Source organism: Bactrocera dorsalis, chromosome 4, assembly GCF_023373825.1.
Source record: "Bactrocera dorsalis isolate Fly_Bdor chromosome 4, ASM2337382v1, whole genome shotgun sequence".
Taxonomy (NCBI): Eukaryota; Metazoa; Arthropoda; class Insecta; order Diptera; family Tephritidae; genus Bactrocera; species Bactrocera dorsalis.
In genome coordinates this window covers 13,712,278-13,732,146 of record NC_064306.1, presented here as the reverse complement: position 1 = coordinate 13,732,146, position 19,869 = coordinate 13,712,278, and the positions used below count along the sequence as shown (strand labels likewise).

The following is a 19,869-nucleotide window of genomic DNA, read 5'->3' as shown; positions in this document are numbered from 1 at the left end:
TGTTAGTTAACAGAGTTACGAATGTACATTGGCTAACCGTTTTCATTAGCCGTTTAAGCAACTACTTGACTGGCAATTGCTTCTTAAGGGGTTAGGGATAGTCAGAGGCACGAAAAAATGAGAATTTTCAGAATTTTTTTTTTGCTATTAAATCATGTTATTTTACAAAAGTAGTAATATGGCATTATTATAGAATAAGTATGTTCAAGTCAACACGAAAATTAAAAAAAAAAATTTCATTTTCAAAGTTATAGTTGTTTGTGTTGACCCGGTTCCAAAAAAGGTACTTGCGGTGACAACCATAAGTCCTTGGAGAATCATCTAAAAATCAATCGGACAAAAAAAATTAGTTTTATGAATAGATAAACTCAGATCTGATCGAAGGATTTTTGTTTTTTAATTTACAAAATGGCGGCCTCAGAAAAATTTTTTCAAAATTTTTGGGAAAAAATCAACAGTTAATTGGTCTTAAAAAATCGAAATTTTTGTAAAAACAAAAGTCCTGCTATCAGACCCGAGTTTATTATGTATTCTAAACGCTGTATAAATTTCATTAAAATCTACTGAGCGGTTTTCGAGTTACATTTGTCACCAGTTCAAACACATAGTTTTGAGAAAAACTCGTTTAAAGTTTGCCTTTTTGCTTGAAGTGCCCGAGATCTCTTTGTTATTTGTCGAATAACTCAAAAACTAATTATCGGAATATTTTTAAGATATTACACTTAACGAAAATGCAAAAAAAAATAATTTTTTGAAATTTCTAACTACTCCTAACCCCTTAAGACCACGCATGAGTGTTAAGATTATGGTAGATATGTATGAATGTATATAGTATGTAAACTATATATACTTGTACACACCTGTATATATACATACATACATACATATGTTCATGTTTAACTTTATAATATATCTATATTATTTGATTTGTATACAGTTTTTGATTTAAAACTTTCGACTGGATGTTGGTTAATTAATTCCCAGCAGCAGTAATTATTCTTCAGATATACAATTCCGGGTACTTTTTTTGTCATAATTTATACAATGTATTACATACACATATCCAAGTAATAAATTACCTGCTGATTATAAAAAACGCTCAAGGCATTTGTCATAGTCAGTAAGTGGTATTGCTTGTATACATATGTACATCTGTACAATATATATAAGAATTTACTTAATCCTGCCATAACTTTTGTTACAAGTTCAAGCCGGTATAAAAATGAAAATATAATAAAAATGGCCAAATATCGTGGCAAAGGTGATCTGAAGCCCGCGGCTGCACTCGCGTGGAATTTGGCTCTGGCATCATACTTGAATCTTTATTGCGTTTTTTAAGGATAACACGCGCTCATCTCTCCACATGATATGTCCAAAAAACACGCCTTGTTGATTTAAAATATATTTTTTATATACAGTAAGTTACAAAAATGAGTATAGACAGGAGATCGTGAAAGAAATACGAGGGCTGCTATATATATTTTTGTCATAATAATGAAAAAAGTAATATTTATAGACGAAATTGGTTTTATTGTTTTTCATAATAATCTCCATCAAGACTTATACACTTTTACATGCGCTCAAACCAATTTTCAATTTTTCCACTCCGATTGAGACACCTTCAATACATGGTTTTTGAATGCTTCAACAACACCTTCTGGCGACGAAAATCGTTGACCACGCATTATTTTCTTGATGTGTGGGAATAAAAAGAAGTCATTGGGTGCCAAGTCAGGGCTGTACGGCGGATGGCCCATCAATTCGACGTTTTGGCCGGTCAAAAAGGCGCTGGTTTGAGCCGATGTGTGAGAGCTCGCATTGTCATGGTGCACAATGATTCGTCTTCTCTTGTTCGTTTTTCGAATTTCTCCGAAGATTTCAGGCAAACAAATGGTGGTGTACCACTCAGAATTGACCGTCCTACGTTGCTCATGCGGAACAGTCGCCACATGACCAGTTTCACCGAAGAAATAGGCGCCCATTTGCTTCGAAGTGCTTCTTCCACGAACAACTTTCTTCGGATTTGGCTCGTCTTGGAAGACCCACACGGTCGATTGCTGTTTTGTTTCGGGCTCATACGCATAGATCCATGATTCGTCACCTGTGACAATCTTATACACATCTTTTGAAGCACCGCCATTGTATTTTTTCAGCATTTCCTTACACCAATCCACACGAGCCTTTTTTGAGCGATTGTCAAATTGTGCGGGATCCAACGAGAACAAACCTGTTTTACGGCCAGGTGTTCATGCAATATCGAATGTATGCTGGTGGGAGAAATGCATGCCTATATCTGAAGGTATGTTACATGACGGTCTTGCATTATCAGTTCACGTACGGCATCGATGTTTTCTGGCACAACGGCTGTTTTTGGACGACCTTCACGGAATTCGTCTTTGAGCGAGCGTCGGCCACGATTGAATTCGTTGTACCAGTTTTTCACAGTGCTATAGTATGGTGCTTCATAGCCATACAAAGATTTTAGTTCATCGATGCAATATTGTCGTGATAATCCACGTCGAAAGTTGTGAAAAATGATGGCACGAAAATGTTCATGAGTTAATTCCATTTTTTGGCCGAGATGAATTTTTTATTCCCTGTAAATAAAACAATTCACGATTAAATGACAAAACGTTCTGAGTGATATTATGCTAAAAAATGTCAAACTTTCCAATGGAAATGTCAGATTGCACCTGGCAACACTTAGTGTCGCCTAGTCCAGAAATATATATAGCAGCCTCTGTACACAAACTATGGAAAATTTAGTGAAAATAGTTGCATTTGTTTGATGCACGTTTGAAGTTTGAACTCTTATCGACTATATTTGAACATAAATTAATTCATTTATTTTACATTAAGTAAAATATTAAGCAAAAAACTAGAATTATTGATAAACTCAGGTCACAAAACTGAGTATACCCTCCATGGAAAATAACAATTTTATACACTATTACTTATCTATTACTGCATGCATCCGCCAAAGCATCGATTATACTATTTTTTTTTTTCTAAAATTAGATGATATTTCGTTCCATATCCTGATCATGGAACTCTCTTCTTCTTTGGTATGTGGACTGGATTTTTTCAACTTAGATTTCAGTTCTCCCACAATTGTTTTTTGGGTTTCAAATTGGCGGATTGTGGTGGAGTCTTAAGCTCTTTCTGAGCTTTATAAAGTAACCATTTTTTGACTACCATCACTGTATGTTTAGGATCATTGCCTTGCTGAAACCAAAACACTGACAAAAGCTTTGAACATAAATTACACTTCAATATATACAAATAAATCTTCTTGGTCATGTTGCAGTCCGTTCTTTTATTTCCTACTAAGAGTCTACAAATTATTTATTATGTAAAAATTGCCACAAATGCAGAAAGTAGCTACAGATTTCTTCTATCACCTACAGTTTTTTTGCTATGAGTATTTTTGTTAAAAAACGCAGCGATAGATATATTATTGTTATATTATTTTATTAACCAAAGAGTACCTTACAATGTCACTGTCGATGTTTTTCGGCGATATTTTGTTTTTGGGGTACCCCTTAACAATGTCCAGCAGTAATCGGCAAGTAAACTGGCACTCCACTTGCCTTGGTACCATTTCTCTAAATCAGAAATGGCTTGGTGGAACCGTTACCCATGTTCGTCACTTACGGCCCTTAAATTTTCGGGTAAAAATCGAGATGGGAGTCTAGAAAGTGAATTTTAAGGGACACGTTGCAACCCATTTTTTATAGGCAGTAAGTAGTTCAGTCACAAGACCTTTGTAATTGACAGCTTTCACATTTCCGAGAAAATTTTTAACAACGCTTTTAAAGGCACTCTAAGCACGTATTTCAATTGCATACGATTTGTTTTTCGGGTTGTTTTTCGGGTTTCATAAAACAACCCTATACCATACGTTCCCTTCCTAAATGCGAAGTTATTTATTTCTGGTTCTTTCGTTAAGTATCCAACTCTATACTTTGAGAGTTTAGAAATATCTTTATTTAGCGAGAAAGGCTTCAATTGCCTTAAATAAGCCTCACATTAATTTAAAAGAAGATCTTGTTCCATGCGGAATATATGGTCTTACAAAGTTGAAATAGAACAGATTGGACTGGAGCAGACCTTCAGTTCTTATTTGAACCTGAATAACCCTTAAAGTGTCACTTCCATTTGCTCGGGCAATTTTGATTGCTATGGAGGAAATTTGAACTTCACTCTCAATAACAAAAAAATCTTCTCTTTCTTTGCAGCATGTCAAAGAAGCTCTTCATTCTCGTTCTAACGGTTGCGCTGGTGGCGACAATATTTGTTAATAGTGTTAGGAGCTCCGCAGTGTTGATCTCTGATAACGCCATGTCGGTTATGGTAGAGCTTTCCTCGCGGCATCCATTCTGCAAAATGCATACTGATCGGTGAGTTACTTTACTTGTAGTAATGAATCTTAATTCCATACTTACATATGTATGTATAAACTATTTCCTAGTGGTGATATCCAACGTATGCTGCTGCAATCGGATCCCAGACGCATACGACAGGTACCGCGCGAATCGGTTATGGAGCTGGAGGAGGTTTGTTTAAAATCCGGCTCATATGGGCGTGAGTTTCGTGGAGGCTTGGGTTTTATCTATCCCGGCACGAAATGGTGTGGACCAGGTGAGTGCTGACTTTACTAACTTACATACAGATGATCTTGAACTACTATATATACACACCACAGGCACCACCGCTGACGATTATAATGACTTGGGTCCGCATGTCGCCGAAGATCGCTGCTGTCGCGAACACGATCACTGTCCGAATGTATTGAATGTGGGCGAGTGCCGACGCGGCCTCTGCAATACCGGCACTTTCACGCGTTCGCATTGCGACTGTGATGCACGTTTGCGCAAATGTTTACAATCGCTCAATACAGGTAGTTGGTGGTAGTTTTTAAGTGAATAGCGTAAAAATTTTCATACTTTCTCATTTACTCTGCAGAAACGGCTAACACGCTCGGCGCGATATTCTACAACGTGGTACAGGTGACTTGCTTCCAAGAGCGCAGTCCATGCTCGGCGCACCAAAGGTTTGAAGATTTCTTTTATCGTACAAATCGCTGTGATATTACATTCCGTCAGGCGGATCTCTATGTGCCGCCCAATGCGGGCAATGTTATAGAGAAAATTCTATCACACCCCTACGGCTTGCCGCCAAAGCCTTACTCTTATCCGGGACCCACTCACGGTAATGAATACTACGGTCGCGCGCTGCGCCCTGACAGCGTTCCGGCTGTAAGACAAAATTTCAATACGCTCACCAAGCGCTTGGGCGTAAAAGTCGCTTCGGTGGGTTTGGCCGCAGTGAATATTTTGCGCGAGATCGTGCAGCGGCCGAGTGTACTGTGGGACACTTTCAATTCCCGCGTTAGCTCCGAACTGCCCCCAGGCAATGGTAATGGCCGCTCAGCAGAGGAGCGGGGTTATTACTATGATCGTCCAAATCCAGGTTCCAATTATTTTTACAATCAAAGAAATAATGTATCGCCGAATAATTTTTGGAATTATTGAAGAGACACTGAAAGACTGACTTAAGTTGCGCAATTAACATTTACTTTATTTATTTGCAGAAGTTTATGAGTTCTTCATTAAGCAGCTTTTGTAAATATTCATAATTTCTAATTATATACATATTTTTAGTTTAAGACTTCTACTTTTAGTTTCAAAAGAAAGCAGTATTAAAGATTTTATGTTAACTTTATATAAACATTATTATTTAATAAAAGTTTGTAAATTACTCTTTTGTTTTATTATTTTTCTATCTTACTGGACAGAGCTCTTTTCGCGTCACCAGCGAGCAGTTCTGGAAATCCAGGCGTAAATAGCTGTCTCTCTCATCTAGTCTTTCGGACACTAGAACAGAGAAGAGAAAGTGACAGTAAATAATTAGGAAGAAAGAAGGTGACTGTTGACGCATCTGAGGAAGGAATACTGAGATAAAGACGAGAAGAAGTCAGTATACATTTTCACAGGCAATTTCTAGCGTTAGAAAAAGTTAAATGACTCTGCTGTGAAGAGCGACAAAACAACTTCGATCCAAATACAGCTTGTCATAAACAATAGAACTACTTACGAGTTCAAGTTTAGATTTTTTAACTGATGGCAGCAATGCCAAGCCAGTGACGAATCGGAACATGCAAGATCGATTCACTTACAAAAGAAAGTCCACCACCTGGTTCGAAGATAATAGAGAGCAAACGATGAAACACTTTCTTCCTAACTGTTCAGGTATTTTTTTTTTTTTTGTTTTTAGGCCATAAGGAGGTTTCAAAATCCCTTCGCATCATATAGGGATCGTCATCCTACCTGAGTGGTATATTTTCTCTTGCCCCGGGACCACTTTCGCATTACTCAGAGCAAGGTTTCCAAGATCGACCCATTTGTGTCTCAGTTTCTACTCTTATTTCGTTCATGAATGCTTATGTAGCCAACATCAAGATATTGCTTTCTGTTGGCTCGAATTTTGCGGAGCTTAGCGTCCGCGGCCATATTACCTTTTTTATTGCGTAATATATCCGTATATGAGCTTTCCATCGTTGTGTGGTCTCCGTAGATGCATGCAGCCTTTTTTGCCTCCCATATTTGACAGGTGGAGCATACATATGTGTTAGGTAGTAGTACATCTCGCGAGTTTTCTACTGTTTGGCAGGGCATCTTCTTTCAGGCTGCCTGGTCCACCGCTCTAGTCAGAGATCAAGTGTTAACTTGATGTCATGTTTATTTCCACACTGTCGTTTTTTCATAACCAGACTTTTTTTTCCTCTCCCGTGCAAGTAGATCTATTGAGGCTACTCCGTACTGTGAATTTGGATACGTGCGAAGGGACCTCCGATAATTGCCATAAGTCCTGATTGCGACATGGTTATATTCACTGACTTAACAGCAGTGTGCTAAATTTGATTTCACTGCGTTCTTTTCGCTTATCCGCCCTTATATCGAGGTATTTTAAGTTTTTTTTTTCGTTTGGATAGTTTTTGAGTGAACTTGCATGTTTTTTTTTCCTCGGCTAGGCTAAGGCAGATCTGTCTCCGCAGCATAACTTGTGTGAGTTTGTGTCTGGCTATTTCAGTATTATGCGCTGTTATGTCGGCGGTGTTTGGCACTTCGACGCTTAAAATTCCATCGTAGCTGGCATTCTATAGGTTTGGTGCAAGTAAGGATCCCAGTGCTGCTCCATAGGTGATTTCCTTTCTTTGAGGGCCATTTGTGTTGTATAGTGGTTTCCTATCTCTGAGATTCCTCCACGCTACGTAGAATGTCTTCAACGGCTCCAATGTGGCACTTGCATGGTCTGAAATACCATGTTGTCGTTCTAAAGGGTAAAGCATTGCTTATTGGCCATAATGCAAGTTTTCAGTAATCTTTCTAACAACTTTCCTGCTGTATTTAGCATGCATAGGGATCTGTATTCTGAAGTTGTTTCTGGATTTCCTTTGCCTTTGCTTATCAAGGTTAGGTGCTGTCTATTTCATAATTCTGAGAACATGCTCTCGTCTAAGCATGCATTATACATACATGAATAGTAATAAGTGCGGGCACTTTAAGCACTTCCGCTGTTACTCTTAAGGGTCAGGGCTTTTCTTGGTCGTCAGGTTTTCAAAGAGCTTGTGGCTGTGCTCATTTCCTCCAAAGTAAGATGATGGGCATGCACCTTCTTGCATATAATCTGGTCAATTACGATGTGTTTCATATCTGCGGCATTTAACTCAGGGGTGGACTGTTTGTCGCTGAGTTCTTTTATTACAATCTTGTATCGAGGTCGATTTATCTTTCTTTATTATTGCTTCTTTCAACTCAGCGTTAGCAGCTTTATATTCTTTGGGCTCTTCCGTTCTGTTTATTCCCCATCTTCTAGCTTCGTTTATAGTCGTTTTATACGCAGGGCGGTCTGTCTCTGATTTCTTATTTCATCTGTCCACCAGTACATTGCTTACATTGTGTGCTGCTTTATATTCCTCTGTTATGCTGTTTAGGTCTTACAACAATAAAACACTGAGAAATTGAAAAAGTTTGAGTTGAAAGAGCCCACGAACAGGTAGAATAGGATTGTTGTCGCGTTTTTTATAATTTCAGGACTTTTCTTTGGCAAAACCAAGCTTTCAAATATCTTTTCTCATGAATAATCCATTTGTAAGCCAAATTTATGAACACAGATCAGAGTTACGACGTGTTTCTCATGTAAAACATTTTTAGAACTTAATTACTTAACAATTTTTACATCCAGCTTTGGTAACTTTTAAATTTGAATGTAAACCGAAGGTAAAGAGAATCAGAAACTTTCAACACCACTTGTAATTTTAATAGAAGGCCCATATAATTAATTTGTCCTCCCCAGGTGAAATCCATAGGAATACTCACTTACACCAAATTATTGAAAGTGTCAAGCGGACATTCATGGAATTCATATATTCCTTATTTATTCTTCTAAATTCATTTCACCCCCTTCAAAGTAATCTCCATCCGATAAAACTCACTTTTGCCAGCGTTTTTTTCCAGTCCTCGAAACAGTTAGAAAATTAAGCATATACATACATAAATTCCCGCATCTTATCTCTTATTTAGGAAGTAATCGTGAATCTTCAAGGGTCGGTAATTAAGCTTACGTAACATTTTACTCGCTAGTAAAAAATACGAGTTCCATATTCGAGTTAAATGTTTCCAATGTAAACTTTTCTCGTTAAACAAGATAGAACGTGGTATTCTGCTGCTTATCCTTGACAGTGGTCCCGCTAGATCAAATAATTGCTTATAAGCATATGAACTCTCTAAATTATCATTTGGTGCTATACGTTCTTTCATTTCTTCTAGGGCCGGTTATAATAAAACGGAACAGGATACTATTTGCGCTCAGTGGCAATATCAACCATCCGAAAAGTATGTACCCAGTGCACCTGGACGCACTTAAAATATTAATACAGAACAAAGTAAGGAAGATGACCGGTATCGGTGGAGCAACAGAACAACGAAACTTTCAGCAATTATCTCAACTTATTTACTATTAATACATATATGAGTACCTAATTATACATACATACAGTATACCTGATTACAAGTGAATGCAAATTTCTTAAAGCAAACGAACAAGTAGAAAATTACGCCAAATGATGTCGTGAAGGAAACGAGACGAGAAAAAGTATTATTAACTCTTATTAATATAAAAATATTAATTAAAAAAAATTAATATTAATAAAAATATTAATTTTTATTTGTAAGCTGGTGCAACGCTAAATATATTCTCATTTTTAATTTTTTTTTATTTATATACGTATTATTATTTATTAAGTGTGGCAACTACATAATTTCATACCATTAAAATTTTTTCAGAAATCTTGTTATATAATAGCGTTTGCTCTTTGTTTTTTTTTTAATATAGCCATATTTTGGAATTTAAAAAAAGTGGCAACATCATTCATAAATATAACTTAGTGCTTTTTCAAAACAGCTTTGATTTTAGAATCAGTTGTAAATGAAAATTTGCATATAATAATTTATTTGTATTTAAAATTAGGTGGCAACGTCATAATTTCATACTACTAAAACTTTCTCAAGAAATCTCGTTACATAATCACGGAATAACGAAGAGAATGTTTTTATTTATCCATATTTTAGAATCCAAGAAAAGTGGCAACACCGTTCATAAATATAACTTAGTTCTTTTTCAAAACAGCTTTGATTTTAGAATCAATTGTGAATGAAAATTTGCAAATAATAATTTATTTATATTTAAAATCAGGTGGCAACGTCATAATTTCATACTACTAAAACTTTCTCAAGAAATCTCGTTACATAATCACGGAATAACGAAGAGAATGTTTTTATTTATCCATATTTTAGAATCCAAGAAAAGTGGCAACACCGTTCATAAAAATAACTTAGTTCTTTTTTAAAACAGCTTTGATTTTAGAATCAAAATTAAATGAATGAAAATTTGCATATAATAATTTATTTGTATTTAAAATTAAGTGGCAACGTCATATATCATATTTTCTTAATACTCAATGCACCAGCTAAAAAATTTACAAAGAAAGCAAAAAAATTAGATCAGATTAGTACAAAAAGTAACGGATTGAAGGCGTAAATATCTTTAGATATCTTATATGAGTATATACGGATGTATTTAAAACACTAGATTAATGTGGTTATCTATAAAGAGAAATGGAAATATATTTATGTTACATATCAATTGTAAATCAGTATCAATTAACACTTAACTTATGTACAAATAAATCAAATATTTTATGCTCAAAGAATACAAAGCTGCCATATCCTCGGTTTACTTGGTCTTGCGCTTCAACCTGAGCTGAAGGAAATACTATTGTATATATATATGTATATTAGAGCGGGTTGATTTTTTTATATAAAATGTGAGATGTATGTAATATAAGTGATTTACATAGTTGCCCGATCTGACGATTCCAATAAATAAATGATCAATAGAATATTCGGAACTGGCGAACAAATTTTTATGATCCCTAAAAAACATCACCTTAAAAATCACTGTCTGAAAACCGGTTTTATACCCATAGTCAGAGCACAAATTTGTTCAGAATAATCCGCAAAACATTTCTCGCATACGCTATTTTTCCATTTTTTTGGCTCCCTGACGCATTTGCAGACAAAAAGCGAGAGAAGCTGAAATGCATGAGTACAAAGAGCTTGACAAACTGGCCGACAGGGGTAATGCTCGAAAATTCTACAAAAGATGCGGCTACTAACAGATGCTTTCAGGTCCGGCGCATACTGTTGTAGAACCGCCAGAAGGGATCTAGTTACTGAGGCCCAGAGCATACTGAAATTATGGAAGGAACACTTCTCCAGCCTGCTGAGTGGCAGTGAAAGCATAACAGCAGGAGATGGTGAACGCGATACCCCAATCGATGACGATGGAGCGAACGTTCCATTGCCCGATCATGAAGAAGTTCGAATAGGCGTGAGATAAGCCTTCTCAAATTCGGATATAAGGTCCTATCGACCGTACCGTGCGAAAGATTAAAGCCGCCCGTAAACAAACCGATTGGACCTTATCAGTATGGCTTTACGCCTGGAAAATCAACAACTGATCAGATATTCATCATGCGCCACATCTGGGAAAAGATCTATGAAAAGAGGGTCGACAAACTCCAAAACAGGGTCTAATGAATTACCAGCTGAGCTGTTTAAAGCCGGCAGTGATGTGCTGGAAAGGCGCATGTTCCAGCTGCAAAGCATGATTTGATCGAATACATGCCCAATGATTAGAATACGAGAGTACTTTGTCCTACCTACCTCTGCCCTAACTATCGCGGAATCAGTCTACTTATTATCTGTTTTTCGGCTGTATTGTGCGAAAGCACAACCTAGCGTCTTGAGTTTTGAAAAAGTTATTTGAATAATTTGAAAAAGTTAAGGGCATTGTATATATATCTCAGGAGATCAGGAGCAGAATAACTGTTGCCAACAGGTGTTACTTTGGGATCAGTAGACAATTAAGAAGGATATATTGCTGTCGACTAACAAAAATTACTCTATAAGTCTTTCATTATTCGTGTCTTTTTATATGGCGCAAAAATCTGAACGATGACGACCCGAGATGAGAAGGCACTTGAAGCATTCGAGAGAATTGTTCGCAAGCTCTTTGGAGCCGTCAGCGTGAGCGTTAGGTATCGAAGAAGATGGAATTACGAACTATATGAGCTATATGGCGATATGGATACATTTAAGTGCATAAAAATTCAAGGAATGCGCTGGTTAGGCCAAAAAGTTCCTTCGACTCGAGACCCATGGATGGACAACGGATGCAAGGGCGCCCACGCATCCCAGGACTAAGAGCACAACGACATGTCTGCACTTGTGATGTACAACTGGCGCGAACTCGCAAATGATAGAGGCAACTGAGCTCTTCGTGTTCTCCGCCTAGACTGACCCTCGGTTGTTGTCCCAAAGAAAAAGAAGAATAATATACTGTACTTAATCAAATACGAACTCTTGATTATAGATATGTGGCAGCCTTACTCAGAAAACACACTAAACCTTTTCGATCAATTTATTGACCTTATCGTTTGTAATGCTTAGTTGGTTGGAGTATAAAATGGATGGTGAAATTAACCACAAAGTGAATGAACCTATTGCCATTCCGCACTGATATAGCCGATGGACTTTTAGGGCACGGCGCGGTCGTCCCAAAACAACTCTTGAAGAGAAGAATGAATGAAATCGACCTAAAATCCAACATTCCAACATTGACCAGAACATACAAAAGACAAGAGGAGATGTAAAATCAAAGAGTGTACAGAATATTCAATATCAAATGTTGATTTATGCATGCGCAATGGAACAAGAAAGAATTTGCTTTAAAACCTATCACAGCTTTAATAATTTAAACACGTGGAAGTAAGTCAAATGGCGTTAAATCACAACTTCTTGGAGGTTATTCAATGTTAAATTTTATTGAAATAATCAAATCTCCAAATTTTTCTTGCAATAATTCATGGCCTTGTGGTACGTAGCCTCGCCTTCTTGGAACCAGCTGTTGTCAAGATCAACTTCATCCTAGAAGATCTATGATATTAGATCTATACCGATCGCCAATGACAATAATAGTGCCACCAATTTCATTTCGAAAGAAGTACGGACCGGTCATTCCACCAGACCAAAAAGCACAACAAACTGTCAATTTAGATGAATGTAACGGTTGTTCATGAATAAATTGTGAATTTTCTTCGTACCAGAATCGACAGTTTTGTTTATTCGCCGTCCCACTCAGATGAACTGAACTGAACCTCATAGGAGAAGATGAATTTCTTAAAAAACGAAAAATTATCGTTTTCAAGTTGTTCCATGGCAAAATCAGCATGTTCACGACACCTTTATATTGCTTCAAAGGCTTCAGTTCTTGAGTGAGAACAATTTTATACGGATGCAAGGCCAAATTCTTTCACAGTCGCCAGGCAGTTGCTGGCATACGCTTTGCTTTCCAAATAACCACACAAAAGGAAGTATGCGGGGTTAAGTCTGGGAATGTAGGTCGTCAATGTTTCTATTTGTCATCATCAGACGGAGTATCTGAAAATTTTTACGAAAGTGTCAATTTTCTTTAAAAAATACTTTTACCTCATGATTTCCTTAAAACTCTTCGCTTTGTCTCCCATAATTTATTGTGCGTTTACCTTTTAATATTTTTCTTAAGACTCTCAAAGATAGTGCTAACTTTATATTAAACTATTCTTGATCCATTTAGACATCAAACTAAAACATCATAAAACTTAATTTATTCTATTAATTTTATTAAGTCAAAATCTTTGTAGAGGTCGCAACTCTTTTGGAAATATTTTCAATTGTGAAGTCTTTTAAGTGTCCTTAGTTTGTAGCATTTCAATATGCTTATTTTGTTGCGCCCTAAACCAAATGAACTGTACGGCCATGGAGCTCGCCCGTCACTTTCGTGTTCTATTTCTAGCGTGCGGCTATCACCGGATTAATACCGTTAACGAAAGCAAGCTGAAGTGAACTACAATTATTTTATGCTGCTTATTTTACCATTTATTTGAATAATTATTTTAAGAAACGTTGAATGTGAAAAGATTGAAGATAATCTTTTGTAAAATACATATTTAAAATACTTAGAAATCGTCTTTTATCGTTGGCGGGTTCCTTTTCATTGCACTGTGTCGGACATTCATTGTGAATTTGTTTTGGCTTCTATGGAGTTTTCTTCTTTAAGTCATCGCTCTTTTTTCCTTCTCTCCTTGTTTCTCTGCGTTTTAATCTTCATCATCTGAGCGTTTTCCTTTTCCTTTGAGCCTTCTGCCTTTACTACGACCACATTTTTTTCCGATTAATCTTCTCCCCGATTTACATCCGTCTTCTGAGTCTCCTTCATCTGATCCCTCTCCGTTTTCTTCATCGTTCTTGCCTTTAATAGGACCTTCACCTTTACCCTTTCCAGGCTTGTCACATTTTATATGTCTCTCCAATCCAGGGAATGGATTTCGCAAAGTTAATCTCAATATTTTTATACTACGATCTCCACATCCTTTGCCAACTCCTTCACTAGCTGATGGGCCTGTTGAATTACCAGTGGGTTTATCGTCAGCTGATGCGTTATCAGAGCCTGTTGAATTACCAGCGGGTTTACCGTCAACTGTTGCGTTACCAGAGCTGTTTGAATTACCAGCGGGTTTACCGTCAACTGTTGCGTTACCAGAGCTTGTTGAATTACCAGTGGGTTTACCGTCAACTGTTGCGTTACCAGAGCTTGTTGAATTACCAGCGGGTTTATTGTCAGCTGTTGCGTTATCAGAGCCTGTTGAATTACCACTGGGTTTATCGTCAGCTGTTGCGTTACCAGAGCATGTTGAATTGCCAGTGGGTTTACCGTCAACTGTTGCATTACCAGGGCCTGTTGAATTATCAACTGATGTACTGTTAGTTGTTGCGTTAACAGAGCCGTTTGAATTATCAACTGATGTACTGTTAGTTGTTGCGTTAACAGAGCCGTTTGAATTATCAATTGATGTACTGTTAGTTGTTGCGTTAACAGAGCCGTTTGAATTATCAACTGATGTACTGTTAGTTGTTGCGTTAACAGGGCCTGTTGAATTACCAGCAGCTGTTGCGTTACCAGAGGCCTGGTTCTGTGGGGTAGTCGAGTCTTTATTTTCCTGACTCGAATTCTGATTATCATTTTCGCCTTGATCGTTTTCAGTACAGTGAACTACAGCAAAAAAAGCCAAGGCCAAAATGGCAATATACAGAAATGCAGATAACTTCGCCATTTCGTTATTAATATGGTATACCCAGATATACGATCCCTAGGAACTCGTAGATGAGTGTGAATTTGATTTCAATGTACGGTGCTTTTATACCCAATTTCTTCCGAAAAATTTCTTCAATTCAGACATATTCTGTAAATATTTGAAAATGCGGACACCTGTGCAATTGAATTTTGCAAATAACTCTTTAATACTGTATATTGAAAAAAAAATTGCTTAAGCTATATGTAAGCTTCACGTCAAAGCAAAAAATATAACGCACAATATGTCGTTATAATGACGAACTGGCTGATTTTAAATTAATTTAATTATGAAAATTTAACATTTTACGGAATAACTCTAAAAAAGATGAGTTTGTCCTCCCTAATAGTATACCCTTGGCAGGGTGTATTAAGTTTGCCAGAAGTTTGTAAGACCTGGAACGAAACACTAGAGACCCTATAAAATATACATACATACAAATAAATTATCAACATGACGGGCTGTGTCGATGTAGCTATATAATTTTGTCTGTCAGTTTTGAGATATCGATTGGAAGATTTGAAAAAGTCCTTTTCTCTTCAAAAAGCTACTCTTTTTCATTTTAAGTGATAACTTCACGAAATTTGGCATAAAGATTACTCGACTTTACAGTCTCCAATTTTCAAATCAAATGCATGTTAGTTCCAGTTTTTCAAAGCTGCATGCCTTGCACTAATCTTCCTAGCCATTGGGACAGTATGCTTGCTGAAGCAGCATTGTACAGCACAGGAACACATATTCTTCTACATTTTTTGCTATACCATAGTATTGTCGACATGTTTTTCCACGCTTCGGAGCGGAATTACTGTCGATTGGACTTCGGAGTGAAATGATGAAGCAATATTCATTCATTGTCACATATCAGTTTTATTACGCTTGAACATATCCAAACACCGCAACGAATCATCAAAAGCGTCCTTGTCCCGTCAATCGCATTTCTTGGACGGCGGTGATGTCAGCCTTTATTTTCACGAGGACATTCGAGGTGCATGCCCTGCATACGTTCAGTTGATATCGTTAGAGTGCCTGCTAGCTCAAACCACTTTATTTTACACGACGGCCACGGCGAATATCGCATTCGATGGAACGATGAGCTGTACGAGATATACGACGACATTGACATAGTTCAGCGAATCAAAAGACAGCGGCTACGTTGGCTAGGTCATGTTGTCCGAATGGACAAAAACAGTGCAGCTCTGAAAGTATTCGACGCAGTACCCGCCGGGGGAAGTAGAGGAAGAGGAAGACCTCCATTCTGTTGGAAAGACCAAGTACAGAAGGACCTGGCTTCGCTTGGAATATCCAATTGGCGCCACGTAGCGAAAAGAAGAAACGACTAGAACATTTGTTCTAGAAGCTCATGATAGAAGCTGCAGTTATCAAAATTAGCCACTGAAATTTGATGGTTTTCAAAAATTTATAATATGAATAATACGTAAAAGATAGATCTTATGACATGATACGTTCAAAGTCCGAAAAAATTCGGGGAAATCATAACACCCAGGCATAAATTCGGGCTTTAAAATCTGGCAAATCCGGAAAAACTGGCGGTGCTGTACTGCATCAATTCTTTTGAATTTTTGAACACATATTCTGAATAAAATCTATAAGGTAAGGCCAGAGAGTTACTTTCAAATTTGTTATGTTTTTTTTTACAGTAAAAAATTAGCCGATTTTTTCGCTAAGAATCGTGTTTTGTTCTTCAAAGTATTCTATAAAACATAAAAATTTGGAGTTTCGAAAAATCCTCTCGGTTTTACCTAGAAATCCATTATCTAACGAATGAACCTTTTGCGATTTCGGATAATACATCAACAAGTTACGTGTGGTACGTCGCCCTCGTAACAGTCTCTCTCTTCCCGAGACACATTTGGAAAACTGCTGCCATTGCTGTATTTTTGTACCCTGAACATGGTGTATTGAGTTTGCCAGGGTGCTTGCAATATAAAAAAGGAAACGTCGGAAGCTTTATAAAGTGTATGTAACGGATGATCCAGGTAGAGGTACTTTTTTCAATAGCCTTTTTTTTGACAGAACACGCGAGAGTCATGTTATTTTTGTTCAGTATTATTTGGCAGCAGAAAATATAGCATGAAGCCGCTCGACCTTCCCAAGCGACATCGCTTCGCTCTATGGACTCTTGAAAAGTTCCAAGTAGGTACAAGAAAAGCGAAATTTGTTTCAGCAATTAGGCCCATTTCTGGCTCGGTTAGTATGTAAGCAAGTTAAATTTTAACAATAACGCATCAATCAATGGATTTATTGAGCAGATAATTTCACAATTTGGACTTAGCCGCGGCCAACATTTAAAAGAAATAATCTTTAAAAATAAATGGCAAAGAAGATTCTTTCGAATGACAATAAATATTCTCTTTCTTTAGAAAAAGTACAAAATCTCCAAAAGGATCGAGTTATAGCCGCGAACTAGTCTCTTAGTTTTTGATATATCGATCTACAATTTTGCACACGTCCTTTTTCACAAAGAAGTCGCTAATTTTTGGACCGATATTGGACGAATCTATTTAGGGGTTTCACATAGTCTTAAAAAGTTATAAGTTATAACGATCCGAAAACATAGCGTACAGAGTTGTATTTGCGCAAACTTATTTTAGTATGCAATGCAACAACAAATTTCTTAAACTAGTATAAAAATGTATGATTTTATGATTTTACGATGCTTCACGACACTCGTTGTGAGTACCCCAAGTACATATGTCTACAGTACAGTCATATATGAACAGACCGATCAAAGTTAAGTCCTTGTATGGAGAACTTTTTTATTTGACAAGGATATTATTTAAAACTTCGCTTGTGACCGAATAAATTACTCAGATAGGACCATCATCAGCCACCATCAAATAAAGTTGAAAGAACATCAAACCCAAACGATGACAATTGATACACATAAAATTGCAAAGCTTAAACAGATTGGAAAGACCTTGAATAGATACATACGTTTAATGACCGTAAGTCGTTAAAATTAATAATGCCATTTTTCGCCGATTTTTTTTTATAAAAATTCATATTTAAAACAACTGTTTTCATTCCAAATATTGACGATTACAGCTAAAATGTTCGAATCTCGTTAAACAAAATATAATACACGCCGAAATTGCAAACGGCTTTGAGTGTTCTCACCTTCGCAAAATTGGAGTGAAGTTTGTACAGGGTGATTTTTTAAGAGCTTGATAACTTTTTTAAAAAAAAAAACGCATAAAATTTGCAAAATCTCATCGGTTCTTTATTTGAAACGTTAGATTGGTTCATGACATTTACTTTTTGAAGATAATTTCATTTAAATGTTGACCGCGGCTGCGTCTTAGGTGGTCCATTCGGAAAGTCCAATTGTGGGCAACTTTTTCGAGCATTTCGGCCGGAATAGCCCGAATTTCTTCGGAAATGTTGTCTTCCAAAGCTGGAATAGTTGCTGGCTTATTTCTGTAGACTTTAGACTTGACGTAGCCCCACAAAAAATAGTCTAAAGGCGTTAAATCGCATGATCTTGGTGGCCAACTTACGGGTCCATTTCTTGAGATGAATTGTTGTCCGAAGTTTTCCCTCAAAATGGCCATAGAATCGCGAGCTGTGTGGCATGTAGCGCCATCTTGTTGAAACCACATGTCAACCAAGTTCAGTTCTTCCATTTTTGGCAACAAAAAGTTTGTTAGCATCGAACGATAGCGATCGCCATTCACCGTAACGTTGCGTCCAACAGCATCTTTGAAAAAATACGGTCCAATGATTCCACCAGCGTACAAACCACACCAAACAGTGCATTTTTCGGGATGCATGGGCAGTTCTTGAACGGCTTCTGGTTGCTCTTCACCCCAAATGCGGCAATTTTGCTTATTTACGTAGCCATTCAACCAGAAATGAGCCTCATCGCTGAACAAAATTTGTCGATAAACACATTTCGAACCGAACACTGATTTTGGTAATAAAATTCAATGATTTGCAAGCGTTGCTCGTTAGTAAGTCTATTCATGATGAAATGTCAAAGCATACTGAGCATCTTTCTCTTTGACACCATGTCTGAAATCCCACGTGATCTGTCAAATACTAATGCATGAAAATCCTAACCTCAAAAAAATCACCCGTTATTAAAGCCGCTACAAAATATGTTATGCGCGTACGACGAATGAAACATCGCGAAATCTTCCACTTAACTACGAAAAACATTGATGTACTTACTTAGGTTAGGTAAGGTTAGGACGCCTGTACGCTGTGTTACCTTAAACTGCTATACAAAAGATCATAAGGCTCCTATAAATCGACAAATCGTTTTAAGCCGGTCACAAATTTGTTGAGTTAGCTTTGAATATGTCTCCTGGTTCGCCAAAAATAAAACGGTCGAGGCTTTAGTCACGCTCCACCTGGGGTCTCTCTTTTTGTGGATTGGGCAGAGCACACCTAAATTCCAATTGTTGGGCATGCTTTCGTCCGACCATATTTTACAAAGAAGCTGATGCATGCTCCTTATCAGTTCTTCGCCGCCGTGTTTGAATAGCTCGTCCGGCAATCTATCGGTCACACCGCTTTGTTGTTTTTAAGACGGCAATTGCTATTTGAACTTCTTCATGGTCGGGCAGTGGAACGTCTGCTCCATCGTCAACAATTGAGGACGTCGGCGTTAAAGTCGACGTCGAGCCTTCCTTATGTTTATTGACGTGCGTTTTTTGCTGCACAGAGACGGATGCGAATCTTGGCTGCAACAAGATAATGGCCCGAGTCGATGTAAGGACCTCGGAGCGTATGACATCTAAAAAAAATGCTTGATTTAGTTGGCGGTTTTTCGATCCGGAGACAGCCAGGTGGCTTGATGAATTTTTCTATGCTGGAATCTAGTACTACAGAACCATATTTCGGGCCCTGGCGAAGTCGATCAGCCTCAACCCATTTGGGGATGTTTCCTTGTGGAAGCTGAATTTTCCGACCATTGTGCCAAAGATACCTCTCAGAGGTGTGCTCCAAGCGATTATAGAAGGCACCCTTGGTCACATCGTCCTTCTCTTTCGTCGGAGCATTGGCGCAAATCAGCGATATGTTGAAGAATTTCGCTTTGATGCGGATTGTGG

General features: G+C 37.5%; 2 protein-coding genes across 4 annotated transcripts in view; one reads left to right on the top strand and one right to left on the bottom strand.

Annotated features, from left to right (window-relative positions):
- Positions 1 to 9,181, top strand: part of LOC105234072 (acidic phospholipase A2 PA4) — a 36,738-nt gene extending 27,557 nt beyond the window's left edge. Inside the window, exons 2-6 of one of the 3 annotated variants that reach the window (XM_029548431.2) lie at positions 4,239 to 4,400; positions 4,472 to 4,641; positions 4,706 to 4,900; positions 4,966 to 5,053; positions 8,832 to 9,181. In XM_029548431.2, coding sequence (XP_029404291.1) covers positions 4,240 to 4,400; positions 4,472 to 4,641; positions 4,706 to 4,900; positions 4,966 to 5,053; positions 8,832 to 8,928 — 711 coding nt within the window. In that variant the 5' untranslated portion in view covers position 4,239 and the 3' untranslated portion in view covers positions 8,929 to 9,181. Of the gene's footprint in view, positions 1 to 4,238; positions 4,401 to 4,471; positions 4,642 to 4,705; positions 4,901 to 4,965; positions 5,731 to 8,831 lie in introns of those variants that run through there. The other 2 variants (XM_019988762.3, XM_019988763.3) reach the window with 2 other exon arrangements.
- Positions 9,182 to 13,515: 4,334 nt separating this feature from the next.
- Positions 13,516 to 14,842, bottom strand: LOC125778517 (uncharacterized). Its single transcript, XM_049456776.1, has 2 exons — positions 14,113 to 14,842; positions 13,516 to 14,064 (listed from the first exon to the last, which is right to left on the bottom strand). Exons 1-2 carry the CDS (start codon positions 14,774 to 14,776, stop codon positions 13,763 to 13,765), a joined length of 966 nt encoding a protein of 321 aa, XP_049312733.1. The 5' UTR covers positions 14,777 to 14,842; the 3' UTR covers positions 13,516 to 13,762.
- Positions 14,843 to 19,869: the final 5,027 nt, after the last annotated feature.